General features: G+C 39.1%; 1 protein-coding gene and 1 long non-coding RNA gene across 3 annotated transcripts in view; one reads left to right on the top strand and one right to left on the bottom strand.

Moving 5' to 3' along the window:
- Positions 1-4043: 4043 nt before the first annotated feature.
- LOC123388086 lies at positions 4044-15471 on the bottom strand. The gene is made up of 2 exons (XR_006602630.1): positions 15344-15471; positions 4044-5042 (listed from the first exon to the last, which is right to left on the bottom strand). It is a non-coding gene; the product is annotated as an uncharacterized LOC123388086 (long non-coding RNA).
- A 707-nt stretch (positions 15472-16178) lies between these two features.
- UNC5C (unc-5 netrin receptor C) overlaps positions 16179-24992 on the top strand; it is a 360754-nt gene continuing 351940 nt past the window's right edge. For both annotated transcript variants that reach the window (XM_004756034.2, XM_004756033.2), the window contains exon 1: positions 16179-16720. In XM_004756034.2, coding sequence (XP_004756091.1) covers positions 16597-16720 — 124 coding nt within the window. In that variant the 5' untranslated portion in view covers positions 16179-16596. The remainder of the gene's footprint in view (positions 16721-24992) is intronic.

Genomic DNA, 24992 nt, shown 5'->3' with positions numbered 1-24992 from the left:
GCATGGAGTCAAATAAAGTCAAAGCAGCACTATCCAGAAGGGATAGAAACCTGTAATTTTGAAACATGACTATTTATCTGCTCTTTATATTATATTTTGTACTTCCTTATAGAGTAAGCAAGGCTGCTTTGGAAATGTCATCTGGTCTCAACTGTTTTGAGGGAAATAGGCTGCCGTCTATGCTTAGGTCAAAATGTTAAGCCTAGGAGAGGATATAGATGGTAGCCTGAGGGAGAAACTCCAAGATGAAGTGGTCTCAAGCTCTGCGTGGAGGCTGGGAGTGTGGAGAGGAAGACTCAGGAGTAAGTGGTTAGAAATGTCCCCCAAATGTCTTCCTTCCTCTGCTTTTAAATTTAAAAGAGTCCTTATAGAGAACTGACTAGACCTTAGTAACTTGGCCTTTCTCTGAGGTAAACAGAATGAGGAGGGGCTGGAGAGGAAGCTGGTTCTAAGATATTCGGAGAATCTGCTCTTTCAGAGTTTTACGCAGAAAGGCCAAGAAGTGGATCACCAGCTGTAGGATGCTGATTCTTGCACAGAAACCCTAGCTCTCCACCCTGCTCAGACAGGGAAGTGAGGACTTGTATTTTCATGCAATCATGCATGCCTCTCTACATTTTATGAATATTCACTCGCTACCTCTTGAGCTCTTTGCTGTCTGCCAAGGGCCAGAGAATGGCAGAACTGTGGGGATGGTGCTAGAGGTGAAGGTCAAGTACTGTAGGGGCTTCCAAGATTCCCAACCCTTGCAGAAGGGTGAGCTGCTGCAGCTCGGGGTTACTTCAGCATCTGGTGGGCAGAAGAACCCTACAAGGCAGGCTGGTCTACAACATTCCATCTGCCAAACTTCAGACAACCAGGGCGGGTAGGAAGGAAACTACTCTCTCATTCAACATGTCACTAACAGATTTGGAAAAATTTCTCCAACTTCTGAATTCTGAGGATATACGTTAGAATGAGAGAAAAACCAGTGAAACAATGCCAAAACAGAGTACTTTTGCAGAAGAGAAAAGAGTGAAGTAAAGCGATTTTGCAAGATCATGTGACATAAAAGAAAAACATTCAACTTGGTAGGAAAATAAGATTTATTGGGCACTGACCTATATATCATATAGGTCATCTTATATCCATTCACATAATGATGCTTCATTACAACTCTATTCAGGTCTTATCATTCCTTATTGAAAGATGAGTAAACTAAAGTTTACTTACTAGGATTAGGCAACTTGCCCCAAATCCTACAGCTAGTAAATATCACAAGTAGAAGTTATATCACAATATTTCCTATTCCAGATTTTTTCCAATATGACCAGAAATTAGAAGACATGGTTATTGGTATTGAGCCCATTATTAAACTGTCTCTATCTGGACAGGTTAGTTTGACATTCTGGAACTTAGTTTTCTTATTTGTAAAATTATATTCCTGAAGGTATAGTTCTAATCACTATTGGAAACTCAGTCATGCTTTGGCTCTTTGAAAAAGATAGTTGAAAAAGATGGAGGGGAGGTGGATGTGGAAATAAGAAGACTGAACTAGTAAGAAAAACGGGCAGTAGAAGGACCCAGTATAAGAGATTAAAAATGTGAGAAGGGAATTGAAATTGGGAGTCCCAGGCTGCAAGGAGGAAGGAGGTGTGTGTGTGTGTGTGTGTATGTGTGTGTGTGTGTTCATGTGTGCATGCATGCATGTGCTAAACTAACAACAAAGAAATACGTGACTGAATCTCAGAAGAATGAGCTGGTTGACATACCCTCTACATACACATACACACCCCCCCCCACACACACACAACTCACCACCACTTCCCACAATCACCACACACCAACTACTAACCTTGAAAATCAGGACAAGTTGTCTCACAAGGCAAACACAAAATGCAGAGATCATTGCCAGCCAAGTGGCACTTGACCTCTTGGCAGGCCTGCCCTCGGAGATAAGCTAGATTTTCTATGGCCCGGGACTCTCATGGATTCTGGCACTGTTCTCAGTTTTTTCAACTTTTTCGCTCTTTACATATACAGTCCCCATCCAGAGAATAGACAGAACTGGTAAGAAGGGCTCTAGGATCCATTGCCTTATCAAAACACAATTCAAACACAACTTTTTCTCTAGGCGACTCATCCAGTTCTGAAAGTTTCGTTTCTTTAGGTCTTCCAACTTCGTCTGATTTTGACATGATCTGAACAAAGGAAATGGAGTTATCTTTCCACCCTCCCAAGAATAGGAAATGTTAGGGTCTCTGGGGCCCACAGGCAACTCCTTTTGGCTGTAGTAAAGATGGAAATCAAGGCAACTTTCAGGCACTTCACTTTGGCATTCATCGTTACTTTGGATTCAATAACTACCTGAAGGTCATAATGGTTTAAATGCTGAGACTAAATGTAGACTTTTTCCTCCTTTCCCTTAGGAGTTTAACCAGAAAATCTTAAATTTTAGCAAGCATAAGAATTACTGAGCAAATTTGTGTACATAAAACATATAGTATTCTTCATGATTGACTTAAGGTTTTTTCAAAGGTAATTTTAGCTACAATTATTTTAATTATTCTAAATCTCAAACTTTACTTAAATGGTTCCAGTAATAATACTCCTGAATGTCATTGCTTACATTATAATGCCAAAGATGTGTGATGTGTTTTTATTGTGACCTATATATACACACACACACACACACACACATATATCCATATATATATACATACACTCACACACACACACACACACACACATAGAAACCTACCCAAAATAGAAATGGTCTTTGAATGACCATGTGGGACTTGCTATTTAGCACCATCATACAAATGGAAATAATGTGGTATTTGCACTAATCAGAAGTTTTAAAATGATTCAATCTTAAGATATTGTTGGGAGGTTCAGGCTTTGAAAATTATGACATAAAACGCAAAGAAATGCAATCAGACAAGTTTCTACCAGAAAATGAAAAGAGTTCATTTTTTTACTCTGCAGCTCAAATCAGCGTTAACATGACATTTATGTATCTTTAAGCTTTAAATCAGTGCTGCACAGTGGGGGCGAGGTGGGAGGCTATCAGAATCACCCAGGAAGCCTTTTCAAACTACACCAGTCCTCCTCCCCCCGCAGCCCCTCCTCCCCCTGAGATTCTGTCTAAGATGTGTCTCTGAACTTGAGCAACACCATCTGTTCACTTCCAAATAGGCATTTTTATCTCCAAAAGGGCAGGTTTCTGCACATGAGCCTCTAACATGTATAGAAGGGTGGGGTTGGGGGGGGGGTCTGAAACATACATCAATGACAATCTTTCAACTGAATGCTGACATGTTAAAAAATGGATATGTCTATATTTCTTGAGTGATATATTCACTCGGTTAGTCCCTTGTACTGATGAGATGAAAATTACTGCTTTAAATACTCATATAGGTCAGTAAGCTCTGTTACGGGAGTTTTTCGTAAACTTGAGCTTCACACAGTGAAATTTTCATAGATGCATGCATTTATAGAAGTAAAAGGGGGGCCGACTCAGTTCAAATCAACTACTCTATTAGAAAAGCATGGTGGGTGAGTAACAATGACTTTATATCATAAGGAAAACTAAAAGCCATTTTTATGATACGCACGTTTCCCAATCCTTAAATTCCTATGACAACTGTGTCACATTCCCCAGAGTGTATTTTTTCCCTTTAAAAAACATTGTGAAAATTTGTAGATATTGTTCTATTCTCTACAGAACTGACCTTTGAGGACTCTTTTGCTGCAAGCGTTATCTTGACTTTGTGAACATAAGGTACAAACATAAACACATACGCTGCTCACATTTTTATGTTATAATCACATAATTGAAACATTTTATTCTAGTATGCTTTTGCCAAATTTCTGGAATCTGGAAGATGTTGAGCTTTTAAACTAAATATTCATAAATTACATTGTTTCATTTTTGAAAGTAAAAATATGCATATGAATGGAGATAACACATTACAGTATTTATGGAATTAAAATATTCAAAATGTTGGAAAGATTTTTGATACACAAGAGTTATTTCTGTGAAATGACAACACTGAAGCTTCTTTGACAGAAATAAATGTTTATTTACTGAAATATAATTATAATAATTATTAATGTAGCTAACATTAATGTTTACTTCATCCTATACATGATTATTAATGCTCTACGTGAATTAACTGGTTCACTCCTTTCAACATTATAAGATAGGTACTACTAATATCCCGATTCACAGGTAAGAGTGCCGATGAAATTATTAGGCAAGTTTCCGGGGTCACAAAGTTAGTGAGAGGCAGTGCAGGAATCAGAACCCAGCACTTTCGTGATAGAGCATGTGCCTGAAACATCTGTCACCAGGATGCTTGGTGGCTCATCCCCCTGCCGTCATGGTAGCCGTGCAGAACACTGATGACTGTCACCAAGATGCTTGGTGGCTCATCCCCCCGCTGTCATACTAGCCCTGCAGAACACTGATTTCCACCCTTGCCTGGGGCCTCCCAGAGTGGTATCACTGAATCCATTGTATCTCTCAAATCAGTGCTACCCTGTGTGTCTTTTTCATTAAAGATATCCCAAATGTCTCCCTCATACAAAGGTGCCTTCAGAATGCAGTTTCTCTTTTTTACATCCTTTTCCACTGAGTCACACTACGTTGACAGAAGATGATTGTGCCTTCTCCTCCTCTCAGCCTGTCGGGTTTCTATACTCTCCTCCTTCATAAGTAGATTGCATGGAAAGTGAAAGAACAAAACAAAACACCTGACTTCCTTCCTCTTTATTTCTGTTTTTTGCTGCAATACGTGGAGACAGACAAAGTGAGAGTCGGTCTTCTGGGTTTTTCACTTCCCCATGTTGAATCTTCTAAATCAAGTTTAACAGCTTCTGTCTTGATTAGAAGTGACATCTTTTTGGGCCTCCTGGGTGGCTCAGTCAGTTAAGCATCTGCCTTCGGCTCAGGTCATGATCCTAGGATCATGTCCTGCATCAGGATCTCTGCTGAGCAGGGAGCTCCTTCCCCTTCTCTCTCTGCCTTCTTCTCTGCCTACTTGTGCTTTTTATCTCTCCTGTTGAATACATAATAAAAAATAAAATAAAATAAAAATTAATAAAAAAAAAAAAGAAGTGACATCTCTAAACTACAGAAGCTACTTTTTAAACTCACTGTTTGGCCTCAGACATAGAAATTCTATCCTGGAGTTCAAAAAATAAACATGAACTTTTTTTCATATGTACTTTCTGCTTTAACTGTTGGTGTTCCCACTTCCTTCATCTTTCCTTCCTTCCCTTGTTAGGTGAATGCCTTGAGATGACTAGAAATCTATTTGTTCTTTAAAAGGCAAAAGAAAAGAGTTTAAAAATATTCTAAAAATTTAAATATATTTAAATATTTAATATTTAATCAATATCTAATATTTAAATATTTAAATATAAAATATTTAAAAATATTCAGATTTTAAAACTATTATCCACTTAACTACATGTGGACTAAAAGATTAGCTGTTGTTAAAGAATCCAAGGTGTCCCAGATCCAAATTCAAATCATATGCTCCATATAAATTAATAGAAAGAAACTATGCATTTATAGAGATATCACTAAAAGGTTACATATAACATGTGGACATTAGAGAAGGGCTGAGCACTTCCAGCTATAGGGTTCAGGGAAACTTTATACCTGGATTAGCATTTGGACCGGGCTTTAAAGAATGGTTAGTTTACTCGTAAGAAAGGATATTGCAGGTAAAGATCATGAGCAATGCCAAGAGACTTGTTGAAGATAACAATTTCCCAGGTAATGGGCTGTGACCAGGCAAAAGATTAAATTCTTGGGAAAGAAGTTGGCTATGCCAAGGGCATGGAGGCAGAGGTGAAGTTCCAACAGAAGTCTCTAGACATCAACGCCCCTCTTCAGATAACTTACTTTACATATTCTTGGGAGATTTCAGCTTTCTCAGGTATTCAAGTAAATTCTCCTCAAGTTATTTGGCCCTCTTTCCTACAATCACAAATTTCTTCAATAGGCTCCTCCTATACGATAACCAGTGTAGTTTTTAGCCTTTGAATGGAGTGGTCAATAAAATGAAAAGTAAACCATCACCCGTAAATGAGTCCTTGTATTTTTAAAAAGCAACATGTGTGCAGACAAAACAAAAACAAACAAGCAAACAAATAATAATGGTACCTGAAGGATGAGGTCCTCTTTGACCTCACTAGTGTCAGAAATCTAAGGGAAAATTTATCTTGAAACTAGTGATTGTCAAGTGGTTTTCCTGGTCTTGACAAGAAATAAAATAGCAAAATACAATAAAAAACAACATTGATTAAATTTAAATACAGGGCGCCTGGGTGGCTCAGTGGGTTAAGTCTCTGCTTTTGGCTCAGGTCATGATCTCAGGGTCCAGGGATGGAGCCCCATATCCGGCTCTATGCTCGGCAGGGAGCCTTCTTTCCCCCAACTCTCTGCCGGCTACTCTGCCTACTTGTGATCTCTCCCTCTCTCTCTGTGTCAAATAAATAAATAAATCTTAAAAAAAATAATTTAAAATACATTTTTATTACATACATTTATTATATCATTTACTCATTTGTTGTTTATTTTTTTCATTATGCAGCCACTCTCAGGGTCTTCTATAAGTTAGGCATTGGAGTCGGTCATGCTGATGATTCAAATGCTACAGTGGAGTAAAACCTTCTGAGAAGTTCAAAGTTGAGACAAGGAACACACGTGAACAAGGAGGAAAATAATTTTAAACTCTTTGTTCTTAAGCATACCTGACTTGTAATATTCCCATAAATCTTAATGCTTGGTTGTCCACTGATATTACTGTATAATACCAAGCTGTTCTAGCCCATGGGGCCATCTGGTGGACCACATGGGAGATAATCTTAGCCATTATTACTTCCTCACTATTAACTTCATCTCTTTCTTGTTAATTTTTGTTTCACAAGGTTCGGTTTTAATATTCCTGGGATATACTCACTTAAATTGCTTTATTCCTTTCATTGCCTATATTTTTCATTTATTTTTCTCAATTTTATCAGAAAAAAAAAAAAGGATTTCCTTTTCTGTCTGTCTTCTTTCTTCCCTTCAGTTCAATACATTAATAAAACAAACCAAACAAAAAACAATTACAATCAAAATAAGATGAGTTAGCACTAGTACAAATATTTGTTAAAGAAAATAAAATCTTCCTGTTTCCGATTGAAACTAGACATGAAGTAGAAGGAATGGTTTTGTTGCTGAAAAATGTTGGAAACATCATGAGAATAACTTAGAAATCTCAATAATATTTTATATTTTCCTTCTTTTTCTCCATTATTTATACCATAAGTACAAATGTCATGTTTTTCTTGATTTAATTATAAATTGTTTGATTTTTTTATTGAATTATATGTATTCTGTAATATTGTTTTCCTTATACTTATATGTGATTAATGGGATTTTATAGGTTGAATCCTATACCATAATTATGACATGTTTTTATAAAATAAAGCACTACACATTTCTAACAATGACCTTAAGCTAATTCAGGAAAAAACAGAAAGTAAAAGATTTCTAACAGGTAATAACTAATTTAGGTTATATATTATGAGAGTTTATTAAACGTTATTTTTTTGTTTTTAAAATGTTTGTTAACAACCCTTCCTGTGCCAGACACAGTGTTAGGGACTATGGAAAATATAAATATGGATATATAATCAAAATGTTGGTGAATCATTACAATATTGATTGAACAAACCATTTCAAGTTCTAATGAACACAAGTATTCCTAAGAAATTAATGGGTCCCTCTCATGCTTTAAATCTTATTTCTAATTCATTAATGCCTTTAATTAAGTTGAAGGTAGTTTACTACTGCAAGTAGCTTTTCAGGGTTATGTAGTTTATTCTTAATCATGTTATGAATATTTAATGATACAAATTTTTCTTTCTGTGTTTTGGAATTAGGAACCATCATCCTACCTAAACATTGTGTATATATCCTCCTCATTTGCTATCTGTCTACTACTAGTTACATTCCGGCTCTCAGTGTTTCTCATCTTGATTATTGGAATAAATTTTGTGATTTTTCTTCCTACTTTAATCCTTTTTACACATTCATTCAAGATATTGTCATTATATCATCTCATTGCCTAAAGTCCTTTGGTAGATTTCTGGTATACCCATAATGTAGGCTGGTCCACATAACAAACTATGGCCTTTCCAAATTTACCCCTACCTTCCTTTTGAAATTTACCCGATGGTATTTGTCTGCATCTACATAAGTTTGAATTCAGATCCCAATCTGACACTAATTTAGCTAGCAAGTTACTTAACTCAGCCTTGATTTCCTTACTTGTGCTTAAAATGAGTTAATAAAAATACCTACTTCATGTATAGTATTATTATATTAACCTGACCAGTGAGTGTTCAAAATGTTGATAGAATTTTTAAAAATGATAATTAGTAACAGCACAAGTATAATGCTATAATGCTGTCTGTGCTCCAAAATAAGTCACTCATTACATATTCTATACTTCCCTGCTTTTGCCCCAGTTGTTTCTTCTTCCTGGAATGCCATCCTCTCCAACTCAGCAAACATAAATTCTGTTTCCCCTTCCAGGTCCAGGCCTAATGTAATACCATTTAAGACTTCATCTATCATTTCAATTTGAAGGAAGTACCCTTTCCTCTTAGCTCCAACATCCACGTAGCCGCACCTCTCTGGCTGCACTTCTCAGACACATTCTGTAGTTCTCTGGTCTGTCTTATTTTCTACTAGCTCATTAGCACTATGGGGGAGATTATCATCTGATTTTTCTTGAACTTCATCTGAAGACATGATTTCTTACACTATGTGTATCAGACACACTTCTTGCTGTGATAATGCAGCATAAAAAAATCTCCCCAGATCTCAGCAGCTGAAGAAACAAGCTTTTTTTTTTTTTTTCCTCTCTCATGTGTCATAGGGTCTGCTATAACTTCGTTAAGCAGGCACCAGGCTCCAAGCTGTACACCTCTCTAAGAGTCTCATAGCCACCTTGAATGGATGGCTGCCTAGGAAATGTTCTTCTCGAGACTAGAGGCAGGAACACATGAAAACAAGTAGAAGTATGCAGTGGAAGGTGCTGGCACACTGTAACTTCTGCCCACATTCGCGGGCAAAAATCAGTCATGGCTAAGCCACCACTGGTGAGGCAGGCAAATCCATCCCACTTACGGTAAGAAGGAGAGCAAAGGCAAAAGTTAATTGTATTGTTTTATTTTTTCCCTCGGTTCTCCTGGAGGGAGAAAAATAATGAGAGACTTTAATCTCAGGAAACAAACTGAGGGTTGCGGGGAGGGGGGGCGGGTAGGGAGGTATGGATAGGGTGGCTGGGTTATGGACATTGGGGAGGGTATGTGCTATGGTGAGTGCTGTGAAGTGTGTAAGACTGATGATTCACAGACCTGTACCCCTGAAGCAAATAATACATTATAAGTTAATTTAAAAAAGTTAATTGTATTAGGGGCACCTAGGTGGCTCAGTGGTTTAAGCCTCTGCCTTCAGCCTGGGTCATGATCTCAGGGTCCTGGGATCGAGCCCCGCATTGGGCTCTCTGCTTGGCAGGGAGCCTGCTTCCCCCTCTCTCTCTGTCTGCCTCTCTGCCTACTTGTGATCTCTCTCTCTCTCTCTGTCAAATAAATAAAATTAAAAAAAATAAAAATAAAAATAAAAAGTTAATTGTATTAATAGGAAAAGAGTAAAGAAATTATGCAATCTAGCAACTATGTTTACTCCAGAACTCCTTTTTTTAAGGACAGAAGTGGACTTTGTCAGAAGTAGATGTTAAAGTCCATAATGGACTTTGGGAAAGAGGGCCAAAGACAATAAGGAATTCATGAACAGGTTTTTAGGACAGTAAGATGACAGTATGTGCAAGTATGTCATCTGGTGGTGTGTGGAGAACATGGATTGGAATGTGAGGGCAGAACTACTAAGGAAGTAATTACCAGAGACCATGGGAACATGCCAATACATTGTGTGTCTGTGGGGCTGGAGGTAATGGAATAGATTCTGGAGACCTTTAAACAGTAAAATTGGATGGATTTTGTAATTGAATAGGTAATGTGGGCAAAAGGGAGTGAGATACTGAAAACAACTCTGACCTTTCACTAGGGTGGTATAACTCATTACAGAGACCAACATCACTAATGCCATTCTTTAGATGATTATGCAAATTAAGTATAATGGACAATGCCAAACATATTTTATCACAGTAATGTCCACAGACACATTACAAAGTACTTTTACATGCATTTCATCTTTGGGGCAAATTTATGTATTTCATGTTGTTCCCATTTTATATAACAAAGAAACTAAAGTAGAAAGAAGTTACAGGACTATTGGAGCAAATATGTTAGCTAAATAGAGACTTAAATGGATGCTTCCTGATTCAGAATCTTCCCACCATTCCATAAAGTATCTTTTTTCTTCAACCTGTAACACAAAAGAAACCACCATGGTCCAATTTGGCAGATAAATTTAAAATAAAATGAGGTATTTGAAAGGCTCTAGCAAGCAATAATTAAAATCTCTATCCTTAGCAATCTCCCTTCTAAAATAAGTATCATATTATTTTCCATATAATTTTTATTGAGCCATTCATTGTTTTCTCCTTCTTATAGCAACTACAGTATGCGATACAAAGGCAGAAATCACACTGGACTTTCTTTTCTTCTCTTCCTTTATTTCTTCTTTGATCCTCTTTCTTCTTTTCCTTTTCCCTTCCTTCTTTCTTTTGTTCTTTGTGTCCTTATTCCTTCCTCCCTCTTTCTCTTATCCCTTCTTTGTCTTTCATTTCTTTATTTGGGGGGGGGGGTTATTCTTTTCTTATAAATGTTATCTCTATATACAAACTAAAAGCTCCTTGAGGAGAAGATGCTATCTCAGAGCTACACACTTCTCAAAGTTCAGCAAATACACTCTAGTGGACTGAAAATAGTCTGCTAGGCACAATTACATAACCACTCTGTTTCCTCGTATATAAATTGGAGATAGTGATACAAGTATACACAGTGTTATTGTGCTTCACTTTATTGTGCTTTGCAGGTATTGCATTTTTTCTTTTACAAGTTGAAGATTTGTGGCAATCCTCTATCAAGCAAGTCTACTGGCACCATTTTTCTAACAGCATTTGCTCATTTCATGTCTCTGCGTCACATTTCTGTACTTATAGTTCAAATTTTTCATTATTATTATACTTGCTATGATGATCTGTGATCAGTGATTATGACTCACTAAAGGCTCAGATGATGGTTAACATTTCTTGGCAATAAAGTATTTTTTTAATTAAGGTATGTGCATTTTTTTGGACATAATAATATTGCACACATAAGATAGAGTAGAACATAACGTAACTTTTATATGCTCTAGGAAACCAAAAACTTCATTCAACTCCCTTTATTTCTTTTTGTTTTTTAAAGAATTTATTTATTTAAGAGAGAGAGCACACGTGAGCATGAGCGAGGGAGGGACAGAAGGAGAGGGAGAAGCAGACTTCCCTCTGAGCAGAGAGCCTGACAGGGGGCCCCGATCCCAGGACCTCGATCCAAGGACCATGGAATCATGATATGAGCTAAAGGAAGATGCTTAACCAACTGCGCCACCCACGCACCCCCCAACTCACTTTATTTCAATATTTACTTTATTGCAGTGGTCTGGAACCAAACCCACAATATCTCCAAGATATTCCTGTATTACTTTTTAAATTTAATTTAAGTTAATTTTTATTTTTAAAAATTTTTTATGATTTATTTATTTATAAGAGGAGGGGAGCTGAGGGAGAGGGGAGAGAGAATCCCGAGCAGACTCCACACTGAGTGTAGAACTTAATGTGGGGCTCTTTCCACAACCCAGAGATCAGGACCCCAAGATAATGACCTGGGCCAAAACCAAGAATCTGTTGCTCAACAGACTGGGCCACCCAGGTGCCCCTGCCTATATTACTTTAATTTAATCCTCATCTTGAGGGTTAAACGAGATAGCATACATAAAAAGCTTAGAAATGAATCAGATACACTGTGTGATCATTAAGTGTTAGTCACTATTAATATTATCCATGGCTTTTAAATTATATAAAGTAATGACTTCTCCTTTTTGCTTAAGTTGGTTTAAATTGGGTTTCTATCACTCAAAACCAAAAGGGTCTTATCTAATACAATTAACATAAAGTATAAAGTCCCAGAATATATGGTTTATGGCAGGCCAAATTCTTTTCTGTAGGCTGAGGCAGAGAAGGATTGAATCAACTGAATCTGGGCCATCTGGTTCCTTTTAGTTATGTCATCAGTAATTTTACCTGAGTAATTTTTCTGACTCATAGTTAGGAAAAGTTTTCTTATCACCACCTTATTTATATTCACTAAAATCCTCCTCCTTCTATATTGACAGTTAATAATATCCCTGGTACAACTGTTTTTAAAAATATATAAAAATACAGAAAGTGGGGAACCATACATTAAAGAGAGAAAATGAAAGAAATATTTCTATAATTAAAATACATTTTCTATTGATTTTTAGGTCCTAAGCCTTAAGCTGGAAACTTTTTACATAGTAGTTTAGAGTAAATAATATTATAACTAAGCAGTCTACATGCTAAATAGCATACTTTTTGGTGTAGATTTCTGGAGGGATATGCAAGGGATTTGCATGTTTAATTCCCATTAGCACCTGTCACTGGGATTTATTATCCCAGAGTTAATTCTCCACTCATTGCAGCCAAGAAAAAGGAAGCCCTTGTACATGGATTTAAATGAAGCTTTTATTTTTCAAAATGAAATGAACTTCCTGTTTGTTCCTCAAACACCTGCAGTATTCCAACCCTGAAAAAGTCATATTTAAATTCATTTTTGGTGAAAATTTGCCCAAGCTTGACTTTATTCAATAACTAGAAAAGCCTGTTCATAATGTGAAATTTTGTGTTTGAGAAAATAAAGAAGTTTCAATCAAGGACTTCACTCAGTTTTAAAGTTCATTCTTCCATTCAGTATTCAATAAATGTTTATTGACCACTTACTATGTGCCAGGCCGTTTTCTAGGTTCTGGATACAGAGTGGTGAAAGCACTAGGAAAAAAAAATTCCTCCCATTGAGGAACCTCCATTCTATTGGAGAGTATATATTCATACATACACATTAACACATAGATATATACACACACACACACATACACATGCACATGAATATGCATACATATACATATACACATACATATATGTAGACATATATGTGTGTGTGTGTATAATAACATTTATATAAAAGAAGTGCTATATGGAAAAAGCAAATGAATGTTATTGAGGGCTAGGTATATTCTATTTTGGGTTGTTGGTCAGAGAAGGTCTCTCTAAGCAAGGACATTTGAGTCCAGATCTAAGCGAAGTCAGTTAAAATCCTATGCTCGGAAGCCTATGCAGCACTTCAGTATTTCATAAAGAAAAAAAAAAAAAATAGAGGCAGAATGTTGGTACACAAGGCAAGTTTCATCTGCAACCATGGATTGTAGGAAACTCTCCTGCTTAAGAAAACCGGTCCATTTGCTGGTACTTTTCCTGTCCTTGTTCTTGTGCTCTCACTCTTCCCTCTGTTTTCTACCTAATTTTTACATGTCATTTCTCAAACCATTCTCCTGCCCTCTTTAGGCTGAATTTCAGTATTGTACTACTTTTTCCTTCTTGTCTCCTCCTCTTTCTTTCAAAGGATTAATTTCATGCAATATCTGCCTTTGAGCACTTCAATGTCCCAAACAAGATTATGTAACAATTTGATTGTATTTAACTAACTAGACTTTGAGGATTCTTTCCTATTGAGAATTTCTGACAATCAACCAACATTGATTGAGCACTGACTATATATTGAACTCTGTCTTTAAGAGCTGGGATGAAATGAGGAACAAGGCAAAGTCTCTGCCCTAAAAAGAGTGAAATTCTGGCTAGAGAAGATAAGGAGTAAAATTGTAAATGAGTAAACAAAAAACTTTTAGATATTGCTACTATGATAGTGAATATATGTGAGGATTTCTTAGTAATTAAGCTGCTGTCCTTCCTGGAAAAATTTTAAAATCAGATATGAAATATAATCATAACTCCTTCTGGTGGTATAAGCCTCAGAATAAATGTTGGGTATGAGCCGCCTAGCTGCACTCTCCATCATAGTGGCCACTAGCTGTCTGTCTATTAAAATTAAATTAATTGATTACATTAAAATACTCATTTCATACTAGCCACATTGCAAGTGTTCGGTAGCCACACGTGTCTGATGACTACCATTTTGGAGAGCATATGAACATGTTCCTCATTGCAGAAAGTTCTGTTGAGCAGCACTAGTCTAGATAGCATGCAGAGGATGAAACTCATCAATGAGAAGAAGAGCAGCAAACAGTTTTGTGTCAGGCACTTCTCAGATCTTTAACTCATTTCTTACAGAGTCCTATAAGATAATTACTGGTACTAGACCTATCTTACAGATTAAGAAACTGAAACACCTAGCTTTATTGTTCAATATCTGTCAGCTAGTCACAAGACATGCTGAGACCTGAACCCAGACCATCTGGAGCCAGATGCCACAGTTTTACCAAAAGATTGTGATATCTGTATATGGGCAAGGGAAAGTGAAGAGAGAAAATAAGAGACTTTAACATGACAGGCAGCACCTCCACAGGAAAAAGAAATGGTCAGATTTGCCAATGTCTTCGCCAAGTATGACCTTTTTAGATCTACTAGACTCATCCAAGATAGGTCTTATTGGCTAGAGGTTCAGATGGAGCTTGGAAGGCAGAATCGTGGAATGCTAGTACTGAAAAGAGCTTTAAAGCCATCTAGTGAAATATTTCACAGATGAAGAAACTGAGACATGTAGTGTACCTGACCTGTCTGGGATAACAGAGTGAGATCACAAGCCTCCCGCGCGCGTGTGTGTTTGACATCGTCCCCTTGGCACCAAGAGCTTAAAATTTCCCTGGTACATTATTTATTATTATTATTATTATTAATTTAGAAATGTACTAATCTCAGGAAGTGGGTTTCTTCTTCCCAGAATGTTGGACTGCCGATGTGTATCGACCTTTTTAATCCATCCACTTTTCCTTTTGTCTAGACTGTCATTTTATCCACCCATTCTTACATTCCGCCTTCATCATTACAACAGAGATCCACAACCTAGCCACTAAGTATGCTTTCCTTTAAAAAAAACAAACAAACAAACAAACAAACACGTAAAAAATTCTTGGCAGTTTGAGTCCCTACTTACACTGTTAGGAATTTGGAAAGCATGTCACAGGTTCTACCGTCACTTTAAATGAATGTCTACAAATTTTGTTTTTGTTGTGCATTGTTTCTGGGAGTTCCCTTACCAGGTATCATCTCACCACCCTTTACATACTCAACATTGCCAGCCACCAGGATGCACGCAAATAAAGCTCTTTTGAAGAATGAGTTTTCCTTTAGCTTTTTAGTTTCTGTTCCACTACGGAGGAGGGAGAAGTCAGGCGCACCCAGATCACAGAGCAGTTTGAGCGGCGCTGACAATCCCGAGATTGCAGCGGGTTGGAGACACTGCAAAAGCGTCTTGCCTTCATCCCCACCACGCCGGACTTCATCTCGAGTCCGCACCCAGTTTAATCAATCGCAAGACCCCAAGTCGTAGAGCGAGTCCAGTCCTGGGGAGTCTGGCTCAGGCTTTGCTGGCGCCGTGGAGAAGCTGGCAGGCGGCAGGCTGAGCTCCAGTGGATTCAGCCAAGAGGCTCGGGGCGCGCCCGCTGCGCTCTTGGAGTCCGAGTCTGGCGCACCGCGGGAGGCAGGCGCGCTCCCACTCTCCGCAGCCGCCTCTGCCCTCAGGTTTCTCTCGCCCAGGCTTCCGCTGGTAAACCAACAGCCCGTCTCCACCTCCCGCGCTGGGCGCGCATCTCCCTCCAATCCTTGCTTACATAACGCGGGCGGGCGCGCTCCCGCCGCCGCTTACCCCCCAGCGGAGTTGGGCTGCGCCCTCCACGCCTCCATCGCGAGTGTCTCCGCGCACCCGTGCGCCCCAACGCTAGGAGGTGACCCTTTTTGGCCACCCAGCAGCGGCAGCCTGGACGTCTCTCCGCTGGCGTGAGCACACTGAGATTGGAGACCAGAGAGCCCCACTGTGCCCAACTCCCTCCCTCTGCTCCCACCTCCTCCCACTTCTCGCTTCCTCTCCCTCCGCCGCCTCACCGCTCCCCCCCCCCCACTCCCCTTGCCTGTGTGTGTTCCGCACAGAAGAGGGGACCAGGAGAGCAGTCCAGGCTCGGCGCGCGGCGGAGCTGCGGCTCTTCCTGTGGCTGGGGGGAGCGGCGAGGTGGCCGCCTTGCGCCTCCTCGGACTTCCCAAGTGGGGGCAGAGCAACGGCTCACCGAGCCGCCAGTTAGAAGGCACAGGGAAAGAGGGACGGCCAAACTCCTCCTCAGCATCTCCTCTCCACCCCCTTTTGGCTCCTGCCCTTCGAGAAAGTGGAGTGTGGCTCTTGGTTATCCTTATTTCTTCGGACTGCTTCGTGGTGCACGGATTCAGCGGTTTCCCAGTGGGGTTTTCCGCTGTTGGCGCGTCTCTCTGTGTGGTTCCGCCCGGCACACCTCTGTCGACGATGAGGAAAGGTCTACGGGCGACAGCGGCCCGCTGCGGACTGGGACTGGGATACGTGTTGCAAATGCTCGTGCTACCTGCCCTGGCCCTCCTCAGTGCCAGCGGTACCGGCTCGGCCGCTCAAGGTAAGAGAGTCCGCCAAGCTCCGCGGCCACCTCCCTTCGCTTCTCTCTTCCCTCCTCCTTCCTCTCCTCCTCCCCAGTTCTCCTGGCTTCCTTAATTCGCCTCGTTGCTTTTAACTGGAAATCAGTTCACGTCCCATTTCCCAACTAGTCAAGAAGCTCTGGTGGTTATTTTTAATCCATCTTCCGAGATGGGCACGGATGGTCAAGGGACGCACGGGGTGTGGACCGACATCTATCTGTCTCTGGGCATCTGAGTGCCTTGGGTGTCTTTTGCACTTTCTGCTCCACACTCATGTTGTTGCGCATTTGTACACACAGAGGTTTGCAGAGTCTCTCGGTGCGGGTGGCTGTGTGGCGTACCATAGGTACCCCCTGATACGCAGAGGCTCCCCGCGCTGAGCCACATCTGGGGTTGCGGGATGGGCGTCTCTGAGCACGTTAGACGCCGAAGGGCTCTCAGCTAAGGAAATGTGTCCATTACTGCCGAGGACCCACCAGCGCCGGTGCCACGCTGCTGCTTGGGGCGCTGTGGAGATGCACAGCCCACCCGGACCCGCCACCCAGCCTGCGGCAGGCCCCGCGGTGTGCACGCCTCCACACTCTTACCCTTTCCGAGTCTTCCTCCCAGTAAGCCACGGAGAAACTTAAAACCCCAGAGCTCTGGGGAAACGGACTGGTTGTTCAAACCAAATACGAAACTCCCCCGCGTAATGGGCCAGTTGATAACTCTAATTTTTTTAGTTTTAACGCGTCTGAGCTTTCAAATAAGTGACCGGGGCCGTGGGCAAAACAGGGGTGTGGAGAGGAGCGGTCCGGAGTTGAGGACAGATAAGGAGCGAGGGGAAGCACGGGGACTGCCTGCCTTCTTGTTCTCCGAGTTTGAAGTGGCAACGGCTGCTTTCAGTCTTCTAAGCCCAGTAAGCTGAGCGGAAGGGAGAAGGACAGGAAAGAGCCAACGCTGCCCCCTCTGGGGTCTGTTTCGGGTCACCTGGGCTCCCAACCTTTTGGTCCACCTCGGTCTTTTCGACCAGTTCGGTGGTGTCGCTGGCTTAGGGGAAGCAGCCGTTTTCATAGGGCGGGGGGTGAAGGAAGATTATGCAGCATTCGGAGGTAATTCAGGGATCCCATCATCCCGGTTACACTTCTTTCCAAATTTGGAGAGCAGAGGAGGTGCGGCGATGGCCTCGAACTCCCCAGGCTTTGCTCGGACACTCTGGAGGTACCCGACTGCATTCCCTCCGATCTGCGAAGGCTCTAGGAAGAGAGGGTATTATTGGAGGTGGAGGGGAGCGCTGAGCGTTAGCTAGTGTGGTCCGAATGAGGGGGGAAGTGATTAGCAAGGCTTTGTGAATTAGCGATTGCTACTTCGGGAGTAAATTTTCCTGCTGCCTAGCTAAGTAGCCACGCTCATAAATCCTTCCTTCCCCTCTTACCAGATGCCTCCCATCCTCGAGGTTCTGCCCTGATTTTCTTAGGCGTCCTTCCAGAACTCAACTGTCCATTTTGCAAAGGATCATATGCACTTGTAGATTTCTCGAAATTGCTAAGAAGTTCTCTGAGTAGCAGCCACGGGTGTTTAGAGAGAAGTGTTTGGAAGTTTAAGCGAACAACCTGATGAATAGTCGTGAAATCAATCGCGTGAGTCCCGGTGGGATTCGTCTACCCTTACTGGGCGCACAAAGGACCCAGCCCTGGGGTGGGCTTCAGGTGGGGGTGGGTCAGGGGAGGACTGGGTGGTGATAGGACTGTTTGGGAAAAGGACAAGGTAAAGTCCCCAAAGATGCCAAACAGGAGCTACAGGATTCTTGCTGAGAGCTTACTTACAGCCACGTTAAAAAGACTGGAGTCAGGGGGAAAAAAAAAAAAAATCAATAAAGACAATCAAACAAGAGGTTGTAAGTGGATTAATATTGAAAGAAGGGAGGAGAGATTAAAAAAAAAAAGACGCTGAAGACTGAGTGAGTGAGCTGTGCCACTTGCACTTTTCTTATACACCAGGCAGTCCAAAAATTGGGGATTGAACCTGCTCCTCTGGTCTTAAATGGAAAAATAAAATGTATCCTGTAGGGTATATGCATTTCAGTGGTGTTCCTCTCCAAATCGTTTGTTTAGTTATTTCAGTTGCTGAAGAATAAACTATGTTTGAATCTTGTAGTCTTGAAAGACACTATAATACCACTTTTATCTTTGTTAGTCTCCATGATTCAGGACACCAGCTCTTCCGGTATTAAAAATGTAGAAAGCACCAAACTCAGCTCCTATCACCATCACTCTAACCCATTTTCTGGCCTGTTTACTACTGAGCCACTAACACACTTTCTTATCAGAATCACACTTTTATATCAGTCTGGCATTCAGACCTCCTTTTCCTTTAAATTTCTTCTCCTTTCTCCTCTCTCTTTAAACTAGAACACTAGGGAAACCAAAGATACTATTGCTCCCTCAAGGTATGACTTCCAAGTGCTGAACATTTAAAGATGGAAATGAACTATTTTTATGAATGGAACTACATATGCAATTAAGATGAGAAAGTTAATTTGAGTACTTGACAATATGGATGCGAATTTATTTATTCTGTTGTTAGAGAAGTACTAGAAAAATTAGCAGATTTAGAAAATATGTATGTCTTCAGAAGTAGCCAAAAAAACAACAGATGTTTAAGATGAAAAAAGAAGCATAATAGGTCTTATTTGTGAGTGTACTATATTTTGTAACTGTAGTTTAAATGAAGACAGCAGTCATTTTATTCAGGTCCTTGGGAGATTCTCCAGGCTTTAGGCAACAACTTTCTCCTTTCTGGCTATGCATTAATTGTTTTATTCAGTATTGCCTGAAACTCTTAGCTCCGGGGGAAAAAAAATAGTGTTGCTTCTGACTTCTAAGAATGAAAGATTTTACTAGGTAAAGAGAGAGAAAGAGACAGAGAGTATTTGATCAGTGTGCCTCAGAGTTAGTACCTCCTGTTTTAGAAATGCTTTCATTTCTGGATTACACAGCATTGATATTCTGCTTATCTAGCACCAACTAGTGTTCTGAGTGTTAACATCACCGAAGTCTGAAGAGAAAATTAATGAAAACCCTAGTCATATTGGGACTATTTGCTACTACCATAAGTTAATCTATAATGTATTTTTTAAACAAATAGTATACATCCTACAAAAGAGTCAAATTACTTTCATGCATTTGTGCATATTGCTGTGGTACAAATAGACAGTTGGCATGAAGGATAACTGAATTTCATTACATCACATACTTTCTCCATTTTAAGAGCAGAGTAAATTCATAAAATCACATTTGGCATTTGCAGTCAGGAAAAGTAGGTTAGTTTCCTTTTGTTTAGAAAAAATAATTCCATGTAATCTAGCTTAAGGAATGCTTAAAATGCCTTAAGAGGACAAACTTTTGAAATACTTGCAAAGAAGGAAGAACTATTGGATTGTTAACATGCACTGATTCTTTAGTCTTCTGTACTGTGGATAGTGGGGATTCAGCATTCAGCAATGCAAGTTCATAGACTATCTCATTTTAGTCTGGGACCTGGATGTCCTGATCAGAATTCATACTGATCTTTTTTAAGCAACCTCCCCAAAGACATAAAGGAGGCACGAGCTCTCCCAAAGCAAGCCCTCCTAGCCTATTTAGAATTATTGTTGAGACTTAAAAATAACTGTTTTTCTAATGTATGCTACTTTCTCCAATTAGTGCCAATAGCCAGGGTGTGCTCTGTTAGGCCTGAACTGCATTTAGCACTTTTCTGATTTAGGTCATGGCTTTGCTGGAGCAGCAGAGGGAGTCACTCTCAGAAGAAACATTAAAATTACAGGCTGCATCCACTTCAGGAAGATAATAAGGGAGAGGAGTGGGGGTGGGGATTGAGCTAGAGTCCTTGCCTTGTGATTTTTAATCCACTTTTTTTTTTTTTTGGCTTTTGTATTTGTGGCAGTTAAAAACAAATCTGTTCACATTCCCCACAGATTAGAAACCCATTAGCTCATCTGGATAGTGTATGATATTAGAAGTAAAATTCTAAACAAACAATTGCCATGCACTTATTATGTCTCAGACTGCGTGCTATTTGTCAGGGACACAAAGTTAAAAGGGCAGTTTCAGCCCTCAAGGAAGACAGACTTAGAAGCATATAATTATAACTCATTTTCTGAAAAATGACAATCAGCATAGGTATAGTACTTTCTGAATTCAAGTATGAAAGATAGTGAACATAGGTCAAGCTAAGGTTCTATTGGGAATGGTGGTGGGGTTTCCAGAATTTCTACACTGAAGAACTTAAGGATGGCAATTTGATTTGAAGTGGGGTGTTCCAATGCCAAATTTGCATTGCAACTAACTTACATTAAATCTTAATTAAATTTAATGTATATTTGCTCTGGCTTTGAGGAGGCACAAGCTAAATGTAGTTGCGGTATGTGCCCATTCTCCCCATTGGCTTAGTATTTATCAGTGTCTCCTAATCTTGCTTCTGCCATCTCCTAATTGTGTGGCCATGGGTGAGTTATTAAGCTTCATTTGTGCCTCAGTTTCCACAGAGGTAAAGTGAAGATCCTTTCAGTCCTGTTATGCTTGAATGAATACATGTAAAATGTTTACGGCCATACCTGGCCCATAGGAAGTAAACATTATTCTTTGGCTTCTAACTCTGTAAACCACTGGCAAAGACTCTAGAAGTTAAAGAAACTAAAGGTCAATAACTATGAACTCAGACTGGGAATTACTGCAGACTCTCCTTCCCCAGAAACACCAAATGAAGCTATCTGAGGAGATGTTCCGAAATAGATCACTGCAGACTCCTGGACAGTGACCTGCATGGTTCCTTGAAGAGTCAGTCTGGGGGAAGCTCTCTCCCTTCATAACCCCATTTCTTCCTTTCTGCTCACTCTGGGAAAATAAACCTAATGCCAGTTCTAAAAATGCCATGTTGAGTCACTGCTGGTTAAGTCCTGGCTGCAAGCTCTACCCTTGACTTTCTATCTTTACAATGAGTATTGAAAGGAAACTTTCCGTAAATCCATAAACTTTTTTGAGTGGGGGAGGAACATGCCAAGTGCTAGGCTTTCAGGTAAAATTTTAAGGAAAAATAACCCTTTATGTAAATGTCAATAGTTTTCCTTTAAAAAAAAAGGCAAAGATGTATTGTCTAAAGAACATAATTGTGTGATGCGAACGTGATAACCGCTACACTACAGAAACTAAAGAACATAATTGTGAATGGCATGTTGAAACAACACGGAGAAACATAGAAAAATAGGTGGATTTGAAGGCAAAACAGATTCACCAGGACTTTTCATATATTTGAATTAAACTTGCAATAAAGAGTTTTAGTATCATAATTTAGAACAACGTGGATAATCTAGATAACATATTTTGACACTTTCACATTTAATTGGTTCTTGTTGTTTAATGGTTATTTCTATTTTGGTTCATGATCAGTGGGAATGTTGTTTTCTAGCTAACTTGTATGATAACACTAGGGATTTGTGGAGTATTTTATGTTACTTAGAGTTAAGACAGATCTTTTTCTTACAGTATTTTCATTCTGGCTTTAATTTTTGATTGCTTGTTCTACTCTCATAGATGCCCAGTTTTCTCACTTGCTTTCTTTGTTATCCTAACTTCTGAAAGTTATTTATGCACTTTTCATTGATTTCACATTCTGTTTGGATTTGGTATTGCTTATGTATTCGTGGAGGAGGGCTACATGAAACTGAGACCTTGGGCATTGTCCCAGTATTGCTTAGTCCAAGGATATTTAAACTAGAATGAGACTCATTGAAACTCAGTGCTATTTTTTATGTGACTTTTTTAAAGTGGAGTAAGTTTGCCTTGAGTAATACTAAAATACTACTGCCTCCTTTTTTCTAGATCTTAAAAATAAATCCAATAATTGAAAAATTAATAGTTTTTCTTATTTTAAATATTTGTCTTCTCCACATTTATGGAGATTTTAATAAAAGATTTTATGATAATAGTTTTATGAGCTAACAAGACCAGAGATAGTAAACTTTTTTATTCTCTCTACCTGATTAGAGCTCTCAGAAGAATTTTTGCCTTTTCATGAAAACCTGATACATATATTATGTTGACAATATTTTGATTCTTCAGAAGCAAAATGTTAGAAAATACTGTTCTATAATTTCAGGTTTTAAAGAAGAGTTTGTGTTTAAGTTGTAATGTGTTTTCTCGTCTTGAGCGTTCCTGCCTCCACAAAAGTTGCTACTTTGGGATTATATAATGAGGTATTGAAATACACAAAGAATATTTCCACATTTCCATATTTCCACATTTTCGAGGTACCAAAAACATATCTAGCTTTTAGTGTTAAAGTGTTAGTGTTAAAGTTATGGTAACATTGATTAAATCGAAGTTATAATTTGGAAAACGAGCTATAGCTTTGAAAGTGCCAAATACGCAAATAATTGTCCTTAATGTCATTATACTTTTTATTAGCAGAGAGCAAAAATGCTTTGTGTGGCAAAAGTGAAGTCTAATATCTGAAAACTCCAATGTTTGGGGAATACCCTCTTTTAATTAAATAACAAACCCTATCTCCATGCAGCCTGGTAGGGGAATGTGAGAGCCAGGGGAACCAGGTGAGACTTCATTATATTGGTATGCGGTGTTAGAGTTCTCTTTCTAAATATGGAGGCTCAAAATAATCATGTTAACAGATGATATTGACTAATCAAATTTAATGCCACAGTAACCAGCCTTATTTATTTTAAAATGTGTGAAGATAGGACTTTTATCTTCATTAATCATTGTCATTTGGGTCCTGTGGCTAGTTTCATCTCTCAGCAATTATGAAAGCCATAAAAATGGTTCATGTAGATAAACATGTATTCTCTTCTCTCCCAACTAAGGAGATTAAACAATGGAAACTCCCTCAGCACATTTAACAAGTTTATTGATGAATGCTAACATCTCTCAGTTTTAGTCAATGTCTTAATTGATTATTTAATCATGAACTGCCTGAACGCAACTATATTTTTGGTCTTTTCTGTTTTTTGTTTGTTTTTGTTTGTTTGTTTTGTTTTGTTTTCCTGTTCAGAAGAAAACCCTTATATATGAGCATTCCTTTTCAACAACAACAAAAACAGATTAGCACTGGCATATCAGTGCCTGTTTCAAGATACTTGTATCAAAATACTTTTGCAGCCCAGTTATAAGGGCAGATATGTTCATGAATGGAAATGCAGGTGTTTCTAAAACTCCAAGAATATCAGTGTGTATAAATTATAAAAGAGTAGTATAGAAACAAAGTAAGCTGTTTGCATAGAAATGTAATCACTTTAAATTAATTCATAATGTGTATTCTGTTAGACCATGGAAGTTTTGTGCAACGTGATAAGGGGTGTGGTATGATGATATCCATCCTTATATACTTACATTAGTATATAAGTATACTTATGTAAGTATATATATAAGATATATACTTATATCCATCCTTATATACTTATATCCTTATATACTTCCATCCTTATATACTTATAAGCACAATGAATTACATTTATGTATAAAAGTAAAGAGAGCAATTTTGAACAATTCTAATCTCTGAATTTGCAAGTTTGTTCCTTGTAATCAAATTGCATATTTTAAATCATTCTCCTATCTTTCTAGATTTCAGGAATCTAAAAAAGTCCTTTCTACGACCAGATCAAAGAGTACTCTCTTTAGCAAGTGGTATTCTCTAACTTTTGCAGGAACTGAAAATCATCATCAGTGAAAAAAACTCTGCTGTTTTATTACATGTTATTTCCAGAGTCCTGTAGTATATCTAACCCAAACCAGGCAAATAACCCAAATTACCAACACAACAGAAACTTTATGATTGGGAAGATAGAGTAAACAGTGGTCATTTCACTTTGAGCATTATGTCTGTGTGAAATATGTTGACATTTAAATTTCACTTTTGATAAGGGGAAAATGATATATTTTCTCTTCCCCTGAATAAAGAATTTGCCAAATATACACATTGTAGCCACCCAGTGGAAATGCTCCAGTTTAGCAAGCAGCAATCTTGAAGTCATCCTAAATAAAACAGTAATTATGCCTGTCGTTTTCTTTAGCAACTTTCCTTCTTCCTCTGGATCTTCATAAGATGACGAAAGAATATAAGCTTTAAAAATGTATTAGGGGGACGCCTGGGTGGCTCAGTTGGTTAAGCAGCTGCCTTCGGCTCAGGTCATGATCCCAGCGTCCTGGGATCGAGTCCCACATCGGGCTCCTTGCTCCGCAGGGAGCCTGCTTCTCCCTCTGA

Source organism: Mustela putorius, unplaced genomic scaffold, assembly GCF_011764305.1.
Source record: "Mustela putorius furo isolate JIRA1106 unplaced genomic scaffold, ASM1176430v1.1 tig00003871_pilon_pilon_pilon, whole genome shotgun sequence".
Classification (NCBI taxonomy): domain Eukaryota; kingdom Metazoa; phylum Chordata; class Mammalia; order Carnivora; family Mustelidae; genus Mustela; species Mustela putorius.
Note: the sequence above shows the minus strand (reverse complement) of the source record. Positions and strands in the feature narration are given on the sequence as shown.